Here is a 17251-nt window from a genome sequence, read left to right on the forward strand (position 1 = left end):
GAACTCAAGAAGACCACCTCGCTGCCACCATTCCTATGATGTTCCTTTATTCTTGAAAGATACTTTTGTAGGGTTTACAATTCTTGATTGATCATTATTATCTCTTGGCACACCGAAGATACAATTCTACTGTCTTCTAGCTCCTTTACTGCTATGGAGAAGTCTGCTGTTAGTCTAATTGCATACCTTTTTGGTACTGTAGGTGATCTGGATTTTCTCTTTGGCTGCTTTAACAAGGTTTTTTTGTTGTTGTTGTTGTTGTTTTTTTTTTTTTCATTTGTAGTGTTTTGAAAATTCACTATAGTGAGACTAGTTGAGAATTTATTTTAATGTTTCCACCTTGGTTGTAGGGTTATACACAATGGTGTCATATGCTGTATCTGTAGATTCATGCCTTTAATCAGTTCTGGAATTTTCATCTGTTATCTCTTTAGATATTGTCTCTCCTTCATTCTTTCTATTATCTCCCTCTGGAGCTCTAAGTGTCTATGCTATACCTTATCATTTTAGCTTTCATTGTTCATAACCTTTTTTCATATTTTTAATCTCATTATCTCTTTCTGCTGCAAACTTAGTAACTTCTTCAATTTATCTTCCAATTCTTTCTTTATGTATTAAATGTTGTTTACCCCAAACATTCAGTTTTTCATTTTAGTAATTACATTTTTTATTTCTAAGAGTTCTATTTGGCTCTTCAAATCTGCCTGTCATTTTGCTTGATTATTAAAATATCCACTTTTTTAAAAACAGAAAATAACAAGTGTTGATGAGAATGTCGAGAAATTGGAACCTTTATGTACTGTTGCTGGGAATGTAAACTGGTGCAGCCATTATGGGAAACAATAAAACTTTAAAATAGAATTACCATGTGATACAGCAGTTCCACTTCTGGGTATATATCCAAAATAATTGAAAGTAAAATCTTGAAGAGATATTTGCACACTCAAGTTCATAGCAGCGTTATTCACAATAGCCAAAAGTGGAAGGAACCCAGATCTTCATCGATGGATGAATGGAAAAAAAAATTGTGATATAAATAATAGAATATTATTCAGACTTATTAAGGGTGAATTTCTGACACATGCTATAACGTGGATGAAACTCGAAGACACTATGCTAAGTGAAATAAGTCAGACACAAAAAGGCAAATTCTGTATGATTCCACTTATATGAGGTGCCTAGAGTAGTCATATTCATAGAGACAGACAGTAGAAGAGTGGCTGCCAGAGTATGGCAAGAAGGAGGAAAGGGGGATTATTGTTTAATGGTTATAGAATGTCAATTCTGTAATGTGAAAATGGCTCTGGAGATGAATGGTGGTGATGGTTGCACAAAAACGAGAATATACTTAATACCATTAAACCATATACTTAAAAAAGTTAATATGGTAAATTTTATGTCTATTTTACCATAATTTAAACATAATTTTAAAATGTGGAAAACTATCAATTTTTAATTTATTTAAAGATTTCACAAACTTTTATCATGTTGGAAGCCTTATAATTGGTAATTTATAGCATAAACTCTGGAATCAGAATGCTCATTTTTTATTTACCAATATGTAACCTTAGGCAGGTATTTAACCTTATTGTGGCTCTGATTTTTTATCTGTAAAATGAGGATAAGAACAGTACTTATTTAATAGATTTGTGAGTATTAAATGAATCAGTATACAATGAAGCATTTAAATAGTATCTGGTACATAGACATATTCTATACTTATTATATTAGATTGGTGCAAAAATAATTGTGGTTTAAAAGGTTAAAAATAGTTGCAAAAACTGCAATTACCTTTGTACCAACCTAATAATTATCTGATAATTCTAACATCTGAAGTCCTTGGGATACTAAACGTGATTCTTATTCATGGTTGTTTTTTTTTCCTTTTTTAAAAAACTGGCTGATCTTTTATTGTCAACTCATATTTGGAGGGTCTTTGGGAATCCTAAGAATCTAAATTTGAGATGTTTTCTTCCTCCATTATATCTACCACCTGGATCCACATTTACTCCCTTCAGTTGTCTCTGCTTCACATGAGAATTCTAGGTTCAGCTCCCCTCCCTGCAGTGGGTCTGGTTTAATTCTGATCTCAGCCTTCATATAGGTCTTTGTCCTTAGGGCATCCCAAGATTCTACTTAGATGTTGCTTCCAGATTTCCACCTTAGTTTCAGCTCATGATTCTGATGGATTTATTTATTTATTTGCCTGTGAGGATTTGTATTATTTCCTAAGAACCTAACAAGGCATTAACAAGTATATTTTACTAGGATCTGAACTCAACTATAGCAAGAGGATCCTCAGAATACGTGGGGTTCCATGCAGTGGCCAGAGAAGTCCATGTAGCTTACCTCTCTTAGTGCAGGAACTTATATCTCAGAACCCAGCTTGGGAACCACTCATACTTAGTAGGTGATAAATTACTTTTTTCTCTTTTTTATTAAACAAATGATAAAAACCACACCCAGGATCTCTAGGTAGAAGATAGGACTCAGAGGTGCAATATCTCTTTCCAGCTACTTGGGGAGCCATGACTTAATGTCACCCAAATCATCTCCCTCCCCAGCCATAGGTTGTCTCTGGCCTATGGCTGATATCACAGGCAGGAGGAAGGGGAGGAGGGCAGTGGGAGAAGGCCTGTGTGCGAAGGAGAATTTCTCACCCTGGCTTCCCCAGTCGGCAGCTCACTATTGCTGCCACACAGCAGCTCTGGTCTTATAAGGATTGGGTCTCCTTTTTCCCAATCCTCTTGTCTGGGGAGAATCAATTGTCTCCCCAGGACCTGTTCATACCCAGGCCCAAGAATAAAGGTCATAGTTCAATAGTCCTAGTTCAGTTTTTATTAAGCAGCCCAGTCAGACTATGTTAAATACTTCACATACCTGTTCAATAAAAGTAGCCGTAGAGGTAACAACAGTAACAACAATAAGTACAGCAGATGTGCCAACAGCAGGACAGTGCATTTTACATTACAACTGGTTTCTTGCTTGGGTAGACTCTGGGATGGGTGGAGAAGGAGAGGGATGGCTCAGACCCTTACCTCCCTCCACTCCAGCTCTTAGTGATCTGGGCTCTCACCAGAGAGCCTACTTTTATTCAGTAGAATGGGAATATGCCTTCATGGCTTAGCAGTGCCTTCTGAGACCTTGATCCAAAGGCTGGCCTGTTGAGTGGGCTGTGTCTCTCTCCTTGGGATGCTGGGAGCACCAGCAGTGGCTGAGCTGGGGCTGCTGACTTCCTCTTGAGTATCTGTGGGCTATGGGGTCTCTTACAGGAATGGAGGCCCTTTGCTGTACAAGAAATGCTGAGGCTGAGGGCAGAGAGGTGTGCCCAAGGGGGTGCTTGCTCTGTGTCTGGCTTCTGGGGGATACCCAGGTAAGCAGGGCAGGGGGGAAGCAGTTTCCAGCACTGAAGAGTGGCAGTGGCATCATGGCTCAGACTAGAATAAGAGAACAACACAGAGAGTCAGATGATTTGAAAGTGGACAAAGCAGGACATACAATATTAATCTTCTTTTTCTGAAGTTTTTCTCCTTTCTCTACCCTCTATGGAAATCTCATAAGTCTTTCCACCATCCTTCTCATCACAATCTGTTCTCTGGAAAGTATCTGATAGTCTCATTCTGCTGAAGAATAGAATGATAAAGCTGGGTGTGTCCCATACTCTAAGATATTTGCATTTAATGGGAATCTCTGATCTAAGGAATTTCAGGTCTTAATGGTGGAATCCCAGGCTGTCACTTACTGGTAGGGAAAATTATTTGGGATGTGAAGAGTTGTCTCAGAGCCACTTAAATCAAATCTAAGGATGATTTTGTATCCTGAGTAGAGGAAGGAAGAGAGGGCACAACAGGTAGGGCAAACATGCTCACCTTCCGGACATTGTAGATCCAGTTGAGATAGGCTGTGACCTTGGTGTATACTCCTGGGGTACTCGGGCCCCCACAGCCATGACCCCAGCTCACGATGCCCACTACTTGCCACAGGTCAGAGTGATACATCAGGGGCCCGCCGCTGTCACCCTGTAATAGGGCAGAACAGGGACTGCTGGGGAGGGCAGGTAGAGTGGGACGGAGGGGTAGGGTGGGGTGGAGGGTTAGGTTTCTCCTTCTTCTCCTCCCTGCATTGGCCCATCTGTTCTCCTTCACTCCCCCAGCACTCTCTGCTGGCATACCTCACTCCCTTTGCTCATACTGCTCCTGCAGCCTAGAATGCCCTTCCCTTTTGGGGCAAAAGGGTTCTGTGGGAGGTCAGGTAGGTTGTGGGTGTGCCCATAGCCCTCTCTCTCAGAGATCCACAACTCATACGAGCAGATTGAAGGCCCTAAGGGGTCCTACAGTAATGAAGCCTGGTTATCTTTGTTTAATCTCATATTTCCCAAATTTATTCAACTATGGAGTGCCTACTTCATGCTGGGCTCTGTTCTAGACAATTGGGATTCAATCAATGAAGAGAACAAAGATCCTTGCCTTCTGGGAGCTTAGAACCAAATGAAGAGAGAGAGAGAGAGAGAGAGAGAGAGAGAGAGAGAGAGAGAATAAACAGCAAATGACAAGACAGACGAGAAAATGTCAGTAAAAAGTGCACTTATTTGGGTGTCCGTCTTACTAGCTCTTCAGGCTTCTTCTCCCAGAATCTAATAACACTGTGGCCAAACTACCTTTATGCATCTTCCCCACACCCCACGGTGAGTTTCCTGAGGGAAGACACTGTCTCCAAAGTCCAGCACTTATCTGGCATTCAAAAGATGACTAAAAGATGCCTCCTGAGTGAAAAAATTGAATGACTGAGAATTGGAGTGGGAAATGGGTTAGGGGTTTTAATTAGAGTGGCTCAGAAGATCCCCTGGGGGTGGAGGAAATGAGAATGTATTCAGGAATAGGTCAGTGGGTATGGGGTTAGACATCCAGGACTCATCTAGTATGACATGGGATTTCTCTTGTGTAGTTCAGCAGTTTGAAGACAGTTATAGGTAAAACTGACCTGGGGTTCTTGCCCTCAAGGGACTCATACTCCTGTAGATGATGGGAAGCAAGGGTGGGTAGGGAGGGTAACATCATCATCTTTGTATGTGAAATGTGTATACATTTAAAATTTTTCTGCTTGTTTCCATTTATCCATCCATCCATCCATCCATCCATTCCTATATTTTTATCTAACTATAATCTTTCCTTCCCTCTCTCTCTACCTTCCTCTCTTCATCACACACTGATTGCCTATCATATGCAAGAGTTCATGTGGGGCATTCAGCCTTTGAACTTTCTCATCTCTCTAGGACCTATGTCCCTATCCATAAAATTCCCTCATGATCCTTGGAGGTCTCACCTGGCAGGTGTCCACGCCGCCCCCCAGGATGCCTGCACACAGCATCTCCTTGGTAACTTCCCCCTGGTATGCATCCTCTGCATTGCATTGAGTTCTGTCAATGACCTGGACTGATGCCTGCAGCAGTGTATCAGACATCTTCCCTGGGAGATTGAAAACATACTCACATTTCCATCCTTTCCTTTTATTCCCAGCCCAGGATAATTTTTTGGGTTGCCTGGCACGTTGGTGCTTGTACCTCTAGGGTGGGTTTTTCTGAAGAATGGTCCTCCTTCCCATCACCTCTGAGAGCTGGTCCCTCTGGCCTGTGGTCCTGAGCCCTGGACTTACCTCCACCCTGTTCTGTAAAGCCCCATCCGATGACCCATAGTGGGGTGGCTGGAGTGAGCTCCTCATCAGAGAAGGGCAGGCAGATGGGCCTGACTGTGTCTGCCAGGAGCAGAGAGGAAGAGGGGACCAAATGTTCAGGAGAGGCTTGTGGCTAAGCCTTCTGAAAGGGTTGATACTAGCATTTCTATAACACACATTCCATGGGATGTTAATAAAAGTGGCAAGAGAAAAAGGGTTCTGTGGTCAAATAAATTCAGAAAATGTGGATTGAATTTTGGTCAAGATGGTGGAGTAGGTAAACACTATGCTTGCCTCCTCCCATGGCCACATCAAAATTACAACTAAATTATAGAAAAGTCAACCTGGAGAACCATCTGAAGACTAACTGAACAGGAGTCCTATAACTAAAGATATAAAGAAGAAGTCATGTGGCGACTAGTAAGAGCAGTGGAGATGTGAAACAGGCTGGCCCCACACCCACGTGTGGCAGTTGAGAATTGGGAGGGATATCTCAACTGCTGAAGTCCCCCCTGAGGAGCAGAGGGGCCCAGCCCCACATCAGGCTCCCCAGTCCAGAGCACTAGTGCTGGGAAGAAGAGCCCCCAAACATCTGGCTATGAAGATCAGCAGGGATTCCATCTCCTGGGTGAAACAGAAAGCTGCTGGAAACCTAAGCATCCTCTTAAAGGACCCACACACAAACTCACATACTCACAGGCACTCACTGTGAACTCCAGTGGAGGGACAGCAGCTCCAGAGGTTCCAGAGACATGCAGGGAGAAACTAAGTTGTGTGGTTTCAGGACGAGGGCTGGAGGAAGAGTTGCTATTGTCCCTTTGTTAAGCCCACCTCCGAAATGGGTAAATCGGATTCTGCATTAGCTTGGTGAACCCCACTCACTCCACCTTGATGACTCCCTGAGACCCTGACTCACCCAACTCATGCACTACCAGGGGCTTTTTTGGTGGCAGGCAACCAGCCTTGGCCCATGCTGCAGTCTTTCTTAAAAAACTCTCAAAAGTCCACAGGACCCAAGCTACTGGCAGCTGGCCTTGGTGTGCCCTGTGCTTTATGCTGAGTAGCTCCAGGCTCAGCACTGCTGCCAAATCTGCATTAACCTGGTGAACACTACTCACCCCACCCTGATAACTCCCTGAGACCCCCTCTCATCAAAGTTGCATACTACCAGAAGCTCTTTCAATGGCTGAGACTTACAGGAAGCAGGCAGGTGATGGTGGGCCTTTTGCCGAACTGCCCCAGGCATGATAATTGTGGCAGCTGGCCTGTTCATAGCATGGCCTTTCCCACATACCTCCAGGTCCAGCACAGACAGCTACAAATCACTGATCACTTAGTAGTTCTACCAGCTAGCCCCGGGCTGATCACAGGCAGTGGCTGACCCTGGCCTGTACTGGAGTCCCTCTCAAGAGGCCCCAGAAGCAACACACCCAGTGGCCAATTTCAGACCACAACAGAGCACAACCTGATTAGCCCCACAAGTGGCACACCCAAAGGGTGATCCCAGCAAGCACCAGAGCCCACTGGGACAAATCCTGTTCCATGGGGTCAGTCCCACACAGTAGCTCATATGCTGTGTTCATGGCCAATCCTCACAGCTAGTCAGCCTGAGGGTCAATCCCACACACTGACATGCCAACAGCAATCAAGTATCAACTACAACAGGAGGGCACACACAACCCACACAAGGGACACTCCTGGACCACCCAGCTCAGGTGATCAGGGAGACTGTGCCTCTGAGCCCCACAGGACACCTACTATATAAGGCCACTGTGCCAAGAATGGGAGACACAGCAGATCTATGTAATACATAGAAACAAACACAGAGAGGCAGACAGAATGAGGAAAAAAAGAAAAATGCCCCAAAAGAAAGAATAGGAGAAAACTCCAGAAAAAGAACTAAACTTTTTTTTTTTGGAGGCAAGCAATTCTACCAGATTCAGAGTTCAAAACACTTGTTATAAGGATGCTCAGTGAACTTAGTGAGAACTTCAACAAAGAGATAGTAAGAATAAAGAGAAATATAGAAACTATGAAAAAGAACTAGTCCGAAATGAAGACTACAATAACTGAAATGAAGAATGTACTAGAATAAATCAACAGCAGATTCGATGAAGCAGAGGACTGAATCAGCTATTTGGAAAACAAGGTATCAGAAAACACCCAACTGGCACAGCAAAAAGGAAAAAAGAATTTAAAAAAATGAGGATAGTTTAAAGGACTTCTGGAATAACACCAAGCATAACAACATTCACATCATAGGGGTACTAGAAGGAGAAGAGAGAGAATAAGAGATTGAAAACCTATTTGAAGAAATAGAAAACTGGAAACTTCCAGTTACTGGAAACTTCTGTAACCTGGCAAAGAAAATAGACATACAAGTCTAAGGAGCAGAGGGAGTCCCAAACACAATAAACCCAAAGAAGCCCACACCAAGACACATCATAGTTAAAATGGCAAATGTTAAAAACAAAGAGGGAATCTTAAAAGCAGTAAGAGAAAAGCAATTAGTTACCTACAAGGAAGCTCCCATAAGATTATCAGCTGATTTCTCAACAGAAACTTTGCAGGTCCAAAGGGATTGGCACAAAATATTCAACATGATGAAAAGCAAGGACCTACAACCAAGACTACTCTACCCAGCAAGTCTATTATTTAAAGCTGAAGGAGAGATGAAGAGCTTCCCAGAAAAGCAAAAACTAAAGGCGTTTATCACCACCAAACCAGTATTACAAGAAATGTTAACTGGATTTCTTTAAGAAGAAGGAGGGAAAAACCCATAACTATGAATAATAAGATGGCAATGACTATGTACCTATTAATAATCACTTTAAATGAAAATGGATTAAATGCTCTAATCAAAATACATAGGATGGCTGGTAGATAAGAAAACAAGACCCTTACATAGGCTGTCTACAAGAGACCTGTTTCAGATTGAAAGACATGCACAGACTGAAAGTAAAGGGATGGAACAAGAAATGGAAATTAAAAAAAAAAAAAAAAGCTGAGTTAGTTATACTTATATCATACAAAATATACTTTAAAACAAAGGATATAGTAAGAGACAAAGAAGGACATTTCATGATAAAGGGATCAATCTGCCAAGAGGATGTACCCTTGTAAACATTTATGCACCTAATATAGGAGCACCAAATATATAAGACAAATAATATTGATGGACATAAAGGGAGAGATTGACAGTAATGCAGTAATAGTAGGGAACTTTAACACCCCATTGACATCAATGGATAGATCTTCCAGACAGAAAATCACGAGGAAACAGTGGTCTTAAATGACAAATTCGACCAGATGAATTTAATTGATATTTTTAGAGCATTTCACCCCAAAGCAGCAGAATATACATTCTTTTCAAGTGCACGTGAAATATTTCCCAAGACAGACCACATGCAAGTCTCAATAAATTTAAGAAGACTGACATCACATCAAGCATCTTCTCTGACCACAATGGCATGAAGCTAGAAATCAATTACAAGGAAAAACACACAAACACATGGAGGCGAAATAACATGCTACCAAACAAAGAATGGGTTAACAATGAGATTAAGGAAGAAATAAAAGATATCTTCAGACAAATGAAAATGAAAACACAACAACCCAAAATCTATGGGACACAGTGAAAGCAGTACTAAAAGGGAAATTCATAGCAATACAGCCTTACCTCAAGAAATAAGAAACATCTCAAGTAAACATTTAACCTTACACCTAAAAGAACTACAAAGAAGAGTAACAAACAAAGCCCAAAGTGAGTAGAAGGAAGGAAACAATAAAGATCGGAACAGAAAAAAAGAAAACATAGTAAAAAAAGAATACAAAGACCAATGAAACCAAGAGTTGGCTCTTTGAAAAGATAAACAAAATTGATAAACCTTTAACCAGGCTCATCAAGAATAAAAGAGAGAGGACCCAAATAAATAAAATCAGAAACAAAAGAGGAGAAGTGACAACTGACACCACAGACAAAGGATTATAAGAAAATACTATGAACAATTATATGCCAACAAGTTGGACAATCAGGAAGAAATTAATAAATTCCTAGAAACATGTAATTTTCCAAGACTGAATCAAGAAGCAGCAGAAAATCTGAATAGACTAATTACTACCAACAAAATTGAATAAGTAATAAAAAAAACTCTCAACAAACAAAAGTCCTGGACCAGATGGCATCACAGGTGAATTTTACCAAACATTCAAAGGAGAATTAACACCCATCCTTCTCAAACTATTTCAAAAAATTCAAAAGGAGGAAAGGCCCCCAAGCTCATTTTATGAGGCCGCCATTACCCTGATTCCAAAACCAGACAAAGATACTACAAAAAAAAAAAAAAAATGTATAGGCCAATATCCCTGATGAAAATAGATGCAAAAATCCTCAACAAAACATTAGCAAGCTGAATTTAGCAATATATTTAAAAGGTCATACACCATGATCAAGTGGGATTTATTCCTGGGATGCAACGTTGGTTCAATACCAGCAAATCAATTAATGTGATACACCACATAAACAACATGAAGGATAAAAATCATACGATCATATCAATAGATATAGAAAAAATGTTAGACAAAATTCAGCATCCATTTATGATAAAAACTCTCAGCAAAATGGGAATAGAGGGAGCATACCTCAACATAATAAAAGCCATATATGACAAACCCACAGCTAACATCATACTCAATGGGGAAAAGCTATAAGTCCTAGCCACAGCAATCAGACAGGAAAAAGAAATTAAAAGCATCCAAACTGGAAAGGAAGAAGTAAAACTGTCATTATTTGTGGATGACATAATATTATATAGAGAGAACCCTAAAGAGCCCACCAAAAAACTGTTAGAACTGATAAATGAATTCAATAAAATAGCAGGATACAAAATTGATATTTTATACACCAATAATAAACTATCAGAAAGAGAAATTAAGAAAAAAAATCCCATTTACAATTGCATAAAAAATACCCAGGAATAAATTTATACAAGTATGTAAAAGACCTGTACTCAGATAATTATAAGACATTGAAGAAATTGAAGAAGATACAAACAAATGGAAACAAAGTTCTGAAAATTAAGTTTGTGAACTTGTTGCAACGATGTTGCTAAACTTTTTTGATATCAGTGGGATTATTCATTATGAATTTGTACCAACTGGACAAACAGTTAACCAAGTTTACTATTTGGAAGTGCTGAAAAGACTGCATGAAAAAGTTAGATGACCTGAATTTTTCGCCAACAATTCATGGCTCTTGCATCACGACAATGCACCAGCTCACCCTGCACTGTCTGTGAGGGAATTTTAGCCAGTAAACAAATAACTGTATTGGAACACCCTCCTTACTCACCTGAGCTGGCCCCCAATGACTTCTTTCTTTGCCCAGAGCACAAAGGAAATTTTGAAAGGAAGACATTTTGATCAGATTCAGGACATCAAGGTTAATATGATGACAGCTCTGATGGCCATTCCAGAAAAAGAGTTCCCAAATTGCTTTGAAGGGTGGACTAGGCACTGGCATCGGTGCATAGCTTCCAAAGGGGAGTGCTTCGAAGGTGACCATAGTGATATTCAGCAATGAGGTATGTAGCACTTTTTCTAGGATGAGTTCTCAAACTTAATTGTCAGACCTCAGTTTGCTGTGCTCATGGATAGGAATAATTAATATAGTTAAATTGTCCATACTACCCAATACAGTCTACAGATCCATTGCAATCCCTATCAAAATACCAATGGCATTTTTCACAGAACTAGAACAAATAATCCTAAAATTTATGTGGAACCATGAAATACCCTGAATAGCCGCAGTAATCTTGAGAAAGAAGAACAAAGTTGAAGGTATCACACTACATGATATCAAACTATATTACAATAAAATGACAATTATCAATTATCAAGCTATAGTAATAAAAACAACATGGTACTGGCATAAAAACAGACACATAGGTCAATGTAACAGAAAAAAGAGCCCAGAAATAAACCAACTCTTATATGGTCAATTAATCTATGAAAAAGGAAGCAAGAATATACAATGGGGTAAAGACAGTCTCTTCAACAAATGGTGTTGGGAAAATTGAACAGATACATGCAAAAAAATTAAACTAGACCACCTTCTTACACCATATACAAGAATAACTCAAAATGGATTAAAGATGTAAATATAAGACTCCAAACCATAAAACTCCTAGAAGAAAACATAGGCAGTAAACTCTTTGACATTGCTCTTAGTAATATTTTTTCTGATCTATCTTCTTGGGCAAGGGAAACAAAAGAAAAAAAATAAACAAATGGGCATACATTAAACTAAAAAGTTTTTGCACAGCAAAGGAAACCATTAACAAAACAAAAAGGCAGCCTATTGAATGGGATAATATATTTGCCATGTATCATTATACATCTGATAAGGGGTTAATATCCAAAATTTATAAATAACTCATACAACTTAACACCAAAAAAAACCCAAAACAACCCAATTTAAAAATAGGCAGAGGACCTGAAGAAACATTTCTCCAAAGAGGACCTACAGATGGCCAATAAACATATGAGAAGATGCTCAAAGTCACTAATCAGAGAAATGCAAATTAAAACCACAATGAGATACTACCTCACACCAGTCAAAATGGCTATCATCAGTAAGTCAACAAACAACAAGTGTTGGTGTGGATGTAGAGCAAAGGGAGCCCTGTGCACTGTTGATGGGATTTCAAATTGGTGCAGCCAGTATGGAAAACAGTATGGAGGTTCCTCAAAAAATTAAATCTAGAACTAACATGTGACCCATCAATTCTACTTCTGAGTATTTATCCAAAAAAATCCAAAACACTAATTTGAAAAGAGATATGGGGGTGGCCTGTTAGCTCAGTTGGTTAGAGCGTGATGCTAATAACACCAAGGTTGCAGATTCGATCCCCACATGGGCCTGTGAGCTGCGCCCTCCTTAAAAAAACCCAAAAAACTCTGAAAAGATGTATGTACGCTTGTATTCATTTCAACACTATTTATAATAACCAAGATACAGATGCAACCTAAGTGCCCATCAATAGACAATTGGATAAAGACGAGGTGGTACATATATAAAAGAACGGAATCTTACTATTTGTGACAACATGGATGGACTTAGAGGGTATTATGCTAAGAGAAAGATAAATGCTATATGATCTCACTTATATGTGGAAACTAAACAACAAAATAAGTGAACAAACAAAACAGAAACAGACCCATAGATACAAAGAACAAACTGATGGTTGCCAGATGGGAGTGGGGTTGGGGGTGCTGAATGAAAAAGGTGAGGGGATTAAGAAGTACAAATTGGTAGTTACAAAATAGTCACCAAAATGCAAAGTACAGCACAGGGAATATAGTCAATTATATTATAATAACTATGTATGGTGTCAGATGGGTACTAGACTTATCAGGAGGATCACTTCATAAATTATATAAATGTCTAACCACTATGCTGTATACCTGAAACTAATATAAAATAACATTGAATATCAACTATAATTAAAAATTTTAAAAATGACAATGTGGGATAAACACAATAAAACACTATTTAAAAAAATGTTTTAAAACTTCTTACATCTTTAATACACTAATGTGCTCCAAGAGGAGAGCTAATGTATAAAAATGTTTCCCAAACTTATTTGATAATAGAACCCTCTTTTCCCCAAGGGACCAATGTCCTGTGGAACCAATAGTTGGAAATGCTGATCTAAATACTATCCAATATAAGCATGAGTCATCTAACAGAGCTATTCAAAGGTTTTATGGACTGCCTTAACAGTGGTGAGTTCCTTGCCCCTGGAGGAGAACAAATGGGCACAATGACCTCTTGACAGGGATATTGTGTGGGCTCTTGGCATTGTTCGGGGTTGGAGGATTGACGAGATGATCTCACAACTCCAAGATTGGATATAGGATATCGATGACCTTACTTGAGGTACTCCACATGGAGAAAACAGATCTCAGAAGCTCTGACAGCTTGAGGCAGCCTCATGACATCAGTGATATTAGGTTGATAATATTTGCTGGAAACAAATGGGTAACTTAGGTCTTGAGAGGAGAAGTGATGAGCCCAAGACCACTTAGTGAGAGCATTACCTGACCTAAGGGGTTCTGTTTCCAGGTACCACCACTCACCTGAGAATGTGAGTGGGTACTGCAGCTTCACGAGAGCAATGTCTTTCTCTTTGGGGTACGTGGTGTTGAGTGCAGCGACAAAGATCTTGGCCACAGGCATGGACAGGAAGTTGCCCAATTTGTCTGAGCCGGCCCTTACTTTCCAGTTGGACACATCTAGATATTTCCTGGGGGCAGAGACAGTGGAGTTCAGGCCTAAGCCACGCACGAGTAGGCTTTATCAAAGGCTGGGTTCTTGCCTTAGGAGGTACTGATGATGGAGGCACGGGGGGTGGGGGGGGGTGGAGAAGGGGCAATCTGAGGAACCACCTACTACAGGCCAAATTCTAAAAGGGAATTAGATCCTTTTTCCCCAGTGAAACCTGCCCAAGAAAACTAACTGGAGGGTTGGAGGAGCGCTGTTCCCAGTGCCTGAGCTATGGGGCCCTGGCACTGTCTCTTCCAATGCTTTTCATTATCGCTGTTACTCGTGTGGTACTTATATTGTGGTCAGTTACATTATGTACTTTTCTTTCTTCCTCCCAACACCAGACACAGCTTAGTGTGCAGGGGCGATTTTCCAGGAAAGGATTTATAGCTCTTGTCATATTCTCTAAAAAGGTTAAGAATCACTGGCCTAGACTGTGATTCCTCTAAGACAGTAATGGGGCTTCATGCTTGGTACCTAGTAGGTACTCATCAGATGTTGAATGAATGAAAGTGAAGAAAGCCTGAGAGTGGTCCTTCCCCAAAAGGGTGGGCAGGCCTCTCTCTGTTGGCCTTTAAGGAAATCTATACTTTTTAAAAAGTTTCTGGATATAGCAAAGGAGTGGCAATGATTCTAGACCCTAGAACCACTTCCTAGAAGACTAGCAAAGAGGGAGAGAGTTCTTGGAACTCTAGACAGATGGGAAGAGCTTTTGTGCTGTGAATGACATGGGGGTGGACTGAGGACACTGGGTGTCTGATGGCTTCCCACACGGAAGACGTCAAACTTGGTGACCCCCACCCTCTTCTCAGACCCCCGATGCCTAATAAAGGACATCATGTTCAGCATCTCATTGGGGTGGAAACACCCTGGGACATGGTGGGTGAGTAAAGGGGAGTGAGGGCATCAGAACACAAGTCAGGAGATGGGGGACCTAGGGACTCAGGCCCCTCCATGGATATGATCCCCTGCAAGGCGTTCTCGCCTTACCTGAAGCAGTGAGCTGCTGTGAGGATCCAGTGGGGGTCCAGGATGCTCCCTCCACAGATGTGTTGTTTGTTGTACTGGATACTGACTTGCCAAGGCCAAGAATCTACAAAGGCCTTCTGCCCTCCCACCACCCGAGGGGCCTTCAGGCTCTCCCCACAGGCTGGACTCAGTAGGAAGGAAGGAGAAAACAGGAGTCAGGCTCTTGGGAGATGGTGCTTCCTCTCCTTAGAGCCCAAAGTCTATCCTGAGTAGGTTGTCATGACTGGGACCTGGGGTGGTGGTGGTGAAGAGTACCAGGCCATCTTTGAGTGATTCATGGAGAGATACTGAGTGTCCTAGACCATAGGCTTTCCGTCAGTCTCCCTTTTCTTTTTTTTCAGCTTGAGATGTGCTTGGTAGTTGATACTGTAAACTTGGGTGTATCCATTGTGCTGGGAATTTATGACCCTCAAACTAAACAGTGATGCAGAATTATGAAGTCTTTCCCAGGTGGAATGTCCCCAAACCATTTCCACTGAGTAACAGTAAACAGATGCCCACAGGCTGCTTTGGGAGCTGGAAGTGGGAAGAAAGTTTTAGAAACTGGGTCTTCCCATCCTAAACTCACCTTTTTCCAAGTCCCTTCCCTCTCTGCTGAGTGAGTCTGTCAATTTGACATCCTATTCTCTCTTTGAAATCCCACTGTCCCGGCTTTCATATCTGACCCTTGAACTTTTGTGAAAACCTCCAGTTCTACCTTCCTGCTCTGTTATCAGCGTTTCCAATCCTCTGGCAGTCACTGCCACAATGGCTTCTAAAGGAGAAAGGCTACCACACTTTCTGGGCCTATGCTAGCCAGGGGCTTTGCAAACACCATCTAATTCCAAACAGTGCTTTCTAAATGCCACCTCACTCAAAAGCCCCTTAGCATCCCTCTTTGTGTGTAGGGTAGAGTTTACACTCTTCCTGACAGCCTCCTGCTGCCCTTACATAAAGTTTGCACCTAACCAAATTGATCTGCTTGTAGCTCTCTAAAAAGTCATTCTGGTTTTGCTCAAGGAAGCCCCTGTCTGTGAGATACTATCTCATCTCCTATATATCTAAATAATTGATTCATTAAGCAAATTTGCACTGAGTGCCTAATATGTCTTAGGGATGCTAGGAAGAAAGTGGTGGATAAGACATAGTCTTTCCCCTCCTGGAGCCTATAATTTATTCTTCAGTGTTTAGCCTGGACACCGCCTCCTGGCCACCCAATCCCTAGGGATTTCCCTCTCTGGGATGTCCATAGCCTGCCCTGGGTGTTGGCCAGCCTTTCATTGTTGTCATGCTTCAGTCTTGTCTTCTCAGTGAGACCTAAGGCTCCTCAAGGGAGGGTCTATGACTTAAACCTCTTTGTGACTTCAGTGCTATTCTGCACAGCTCATCAGGTGATGTGACCATTCATTCATTCATTCACTCACTAGTCACCACGTGTCAGCCCCCACACAGTAGGTATTGTGGGAGTCAGATGATAATGACTAAAAGTCTTAACATCCAACATGGAAGCATATACACTGCTAAACTGCAAAGGCAGTGATGATGACCTTCCTCTTAGGCTGTCCAGCTTCTGGCCGTCCTTCTGGGCTCTTCAGTTTTTCTCCCTTGAGGCTGATAGGATGAGCTGGGCCCCAGTCCTTGTTTTCTCTTCTTATCTCCTCTATTAGAGCCAGGGGGTCTCCTGGGATCCTCTTGGGCAGTTGGACTAAAGGGCTTCTTGGGAAGATGAACCTTAGAGAGGTCCAGTGAATTACTCTAGGTCACACTGGAAACCAGTGGGACTACTGTCCAAGTCTCCTGACTTCCTGTGCAGCTCTCTCTGCATGTCAGCTGTGACTACTACTCAGTTTGGTACATTCCACATGCACTTTTCTCTTAGCTCAATTATAAGCTCTTGAGGATAGCGGCCAATTCTTTTACTTGTCTGGTATTTTCTACTTCCAACTTGCACCTCACAGCTGTTCTATGAATGTGGATAATTGTGGTGATTGTGACAAAAAAATCGATGTGGGCCCTGACCAATGGGGAGAGGTGGAGGCCCAATCTTGCCCTTTCCAGCTTTCCTACCCTCTCTCCCAGGTCTCTGTTCAGGTTGTGTTGTGGTGTGTGGGTGGTAGGAGGGAGCTCTTAACGTCAACCATTTAAAGGAGCATTAACTTACAAACCCAAGGCCCAAAGAAGTAAGGTTGGGACAAAACGAAGTGAAACTCAGAGTCTGAGGGATTTAGGAATGAGAGCGAAGGTCTT

General features: G+C 41.4%; 1 protein-coding gene across 1 annotated transcript in view; it reads right to left on the reverse strand.

The window, feature by feature from the left end:
• Positions 1–2835: 2835 nt before the first annotated feature.
• Positions 2836–17251, reverse strand: part of TMPRSS4 (transmembrane serine protease 4) — a 43386-nt gene continuing 28970 nt past the window's right edge. The window contains exons 8-13 of the mRNA XM_019716184.2: positions 14987–15146; positions 13810–13976; positions 5653–5751; positions 5323–5465; positions 3870–4019; positions 2836–3437 (exon numbers count right to left, since the gene is read on the reverse strand). Of these exons, the coding sequence (XP_019571743.2) occupies positions 3426–3437; positions 3870–4019; positions 5323–5465; positions 5653–5751; positions 13810–13976; positions 14987–15146 (731 nt within the window). The 3' untranslated portion in view covers positions 2836–3425. The remainder of the gene's footprint in view (positions 3438–3869; positions 4020–5322; positions 5466–5652; positions 5752–13809; positions 13977–14986; positions 15147–17251) is intronic.

Source organism: Rhinolophus sinicus, linkage group LG06, assembly GCF_036562045.2.
Source record: "Rhinolophus sinicus isolate RSC01 linkage group LG06, ASM3656204v1, whole genome shotgun sequence".
Classification (NCBI taxonomy): domain Eukaryota; kingdom Metazoa; phylum Chordata; class Mammalia; order Chiroptera; family Rhinolophidae; genus Rhinolophus; species Rhinolophus sinicus.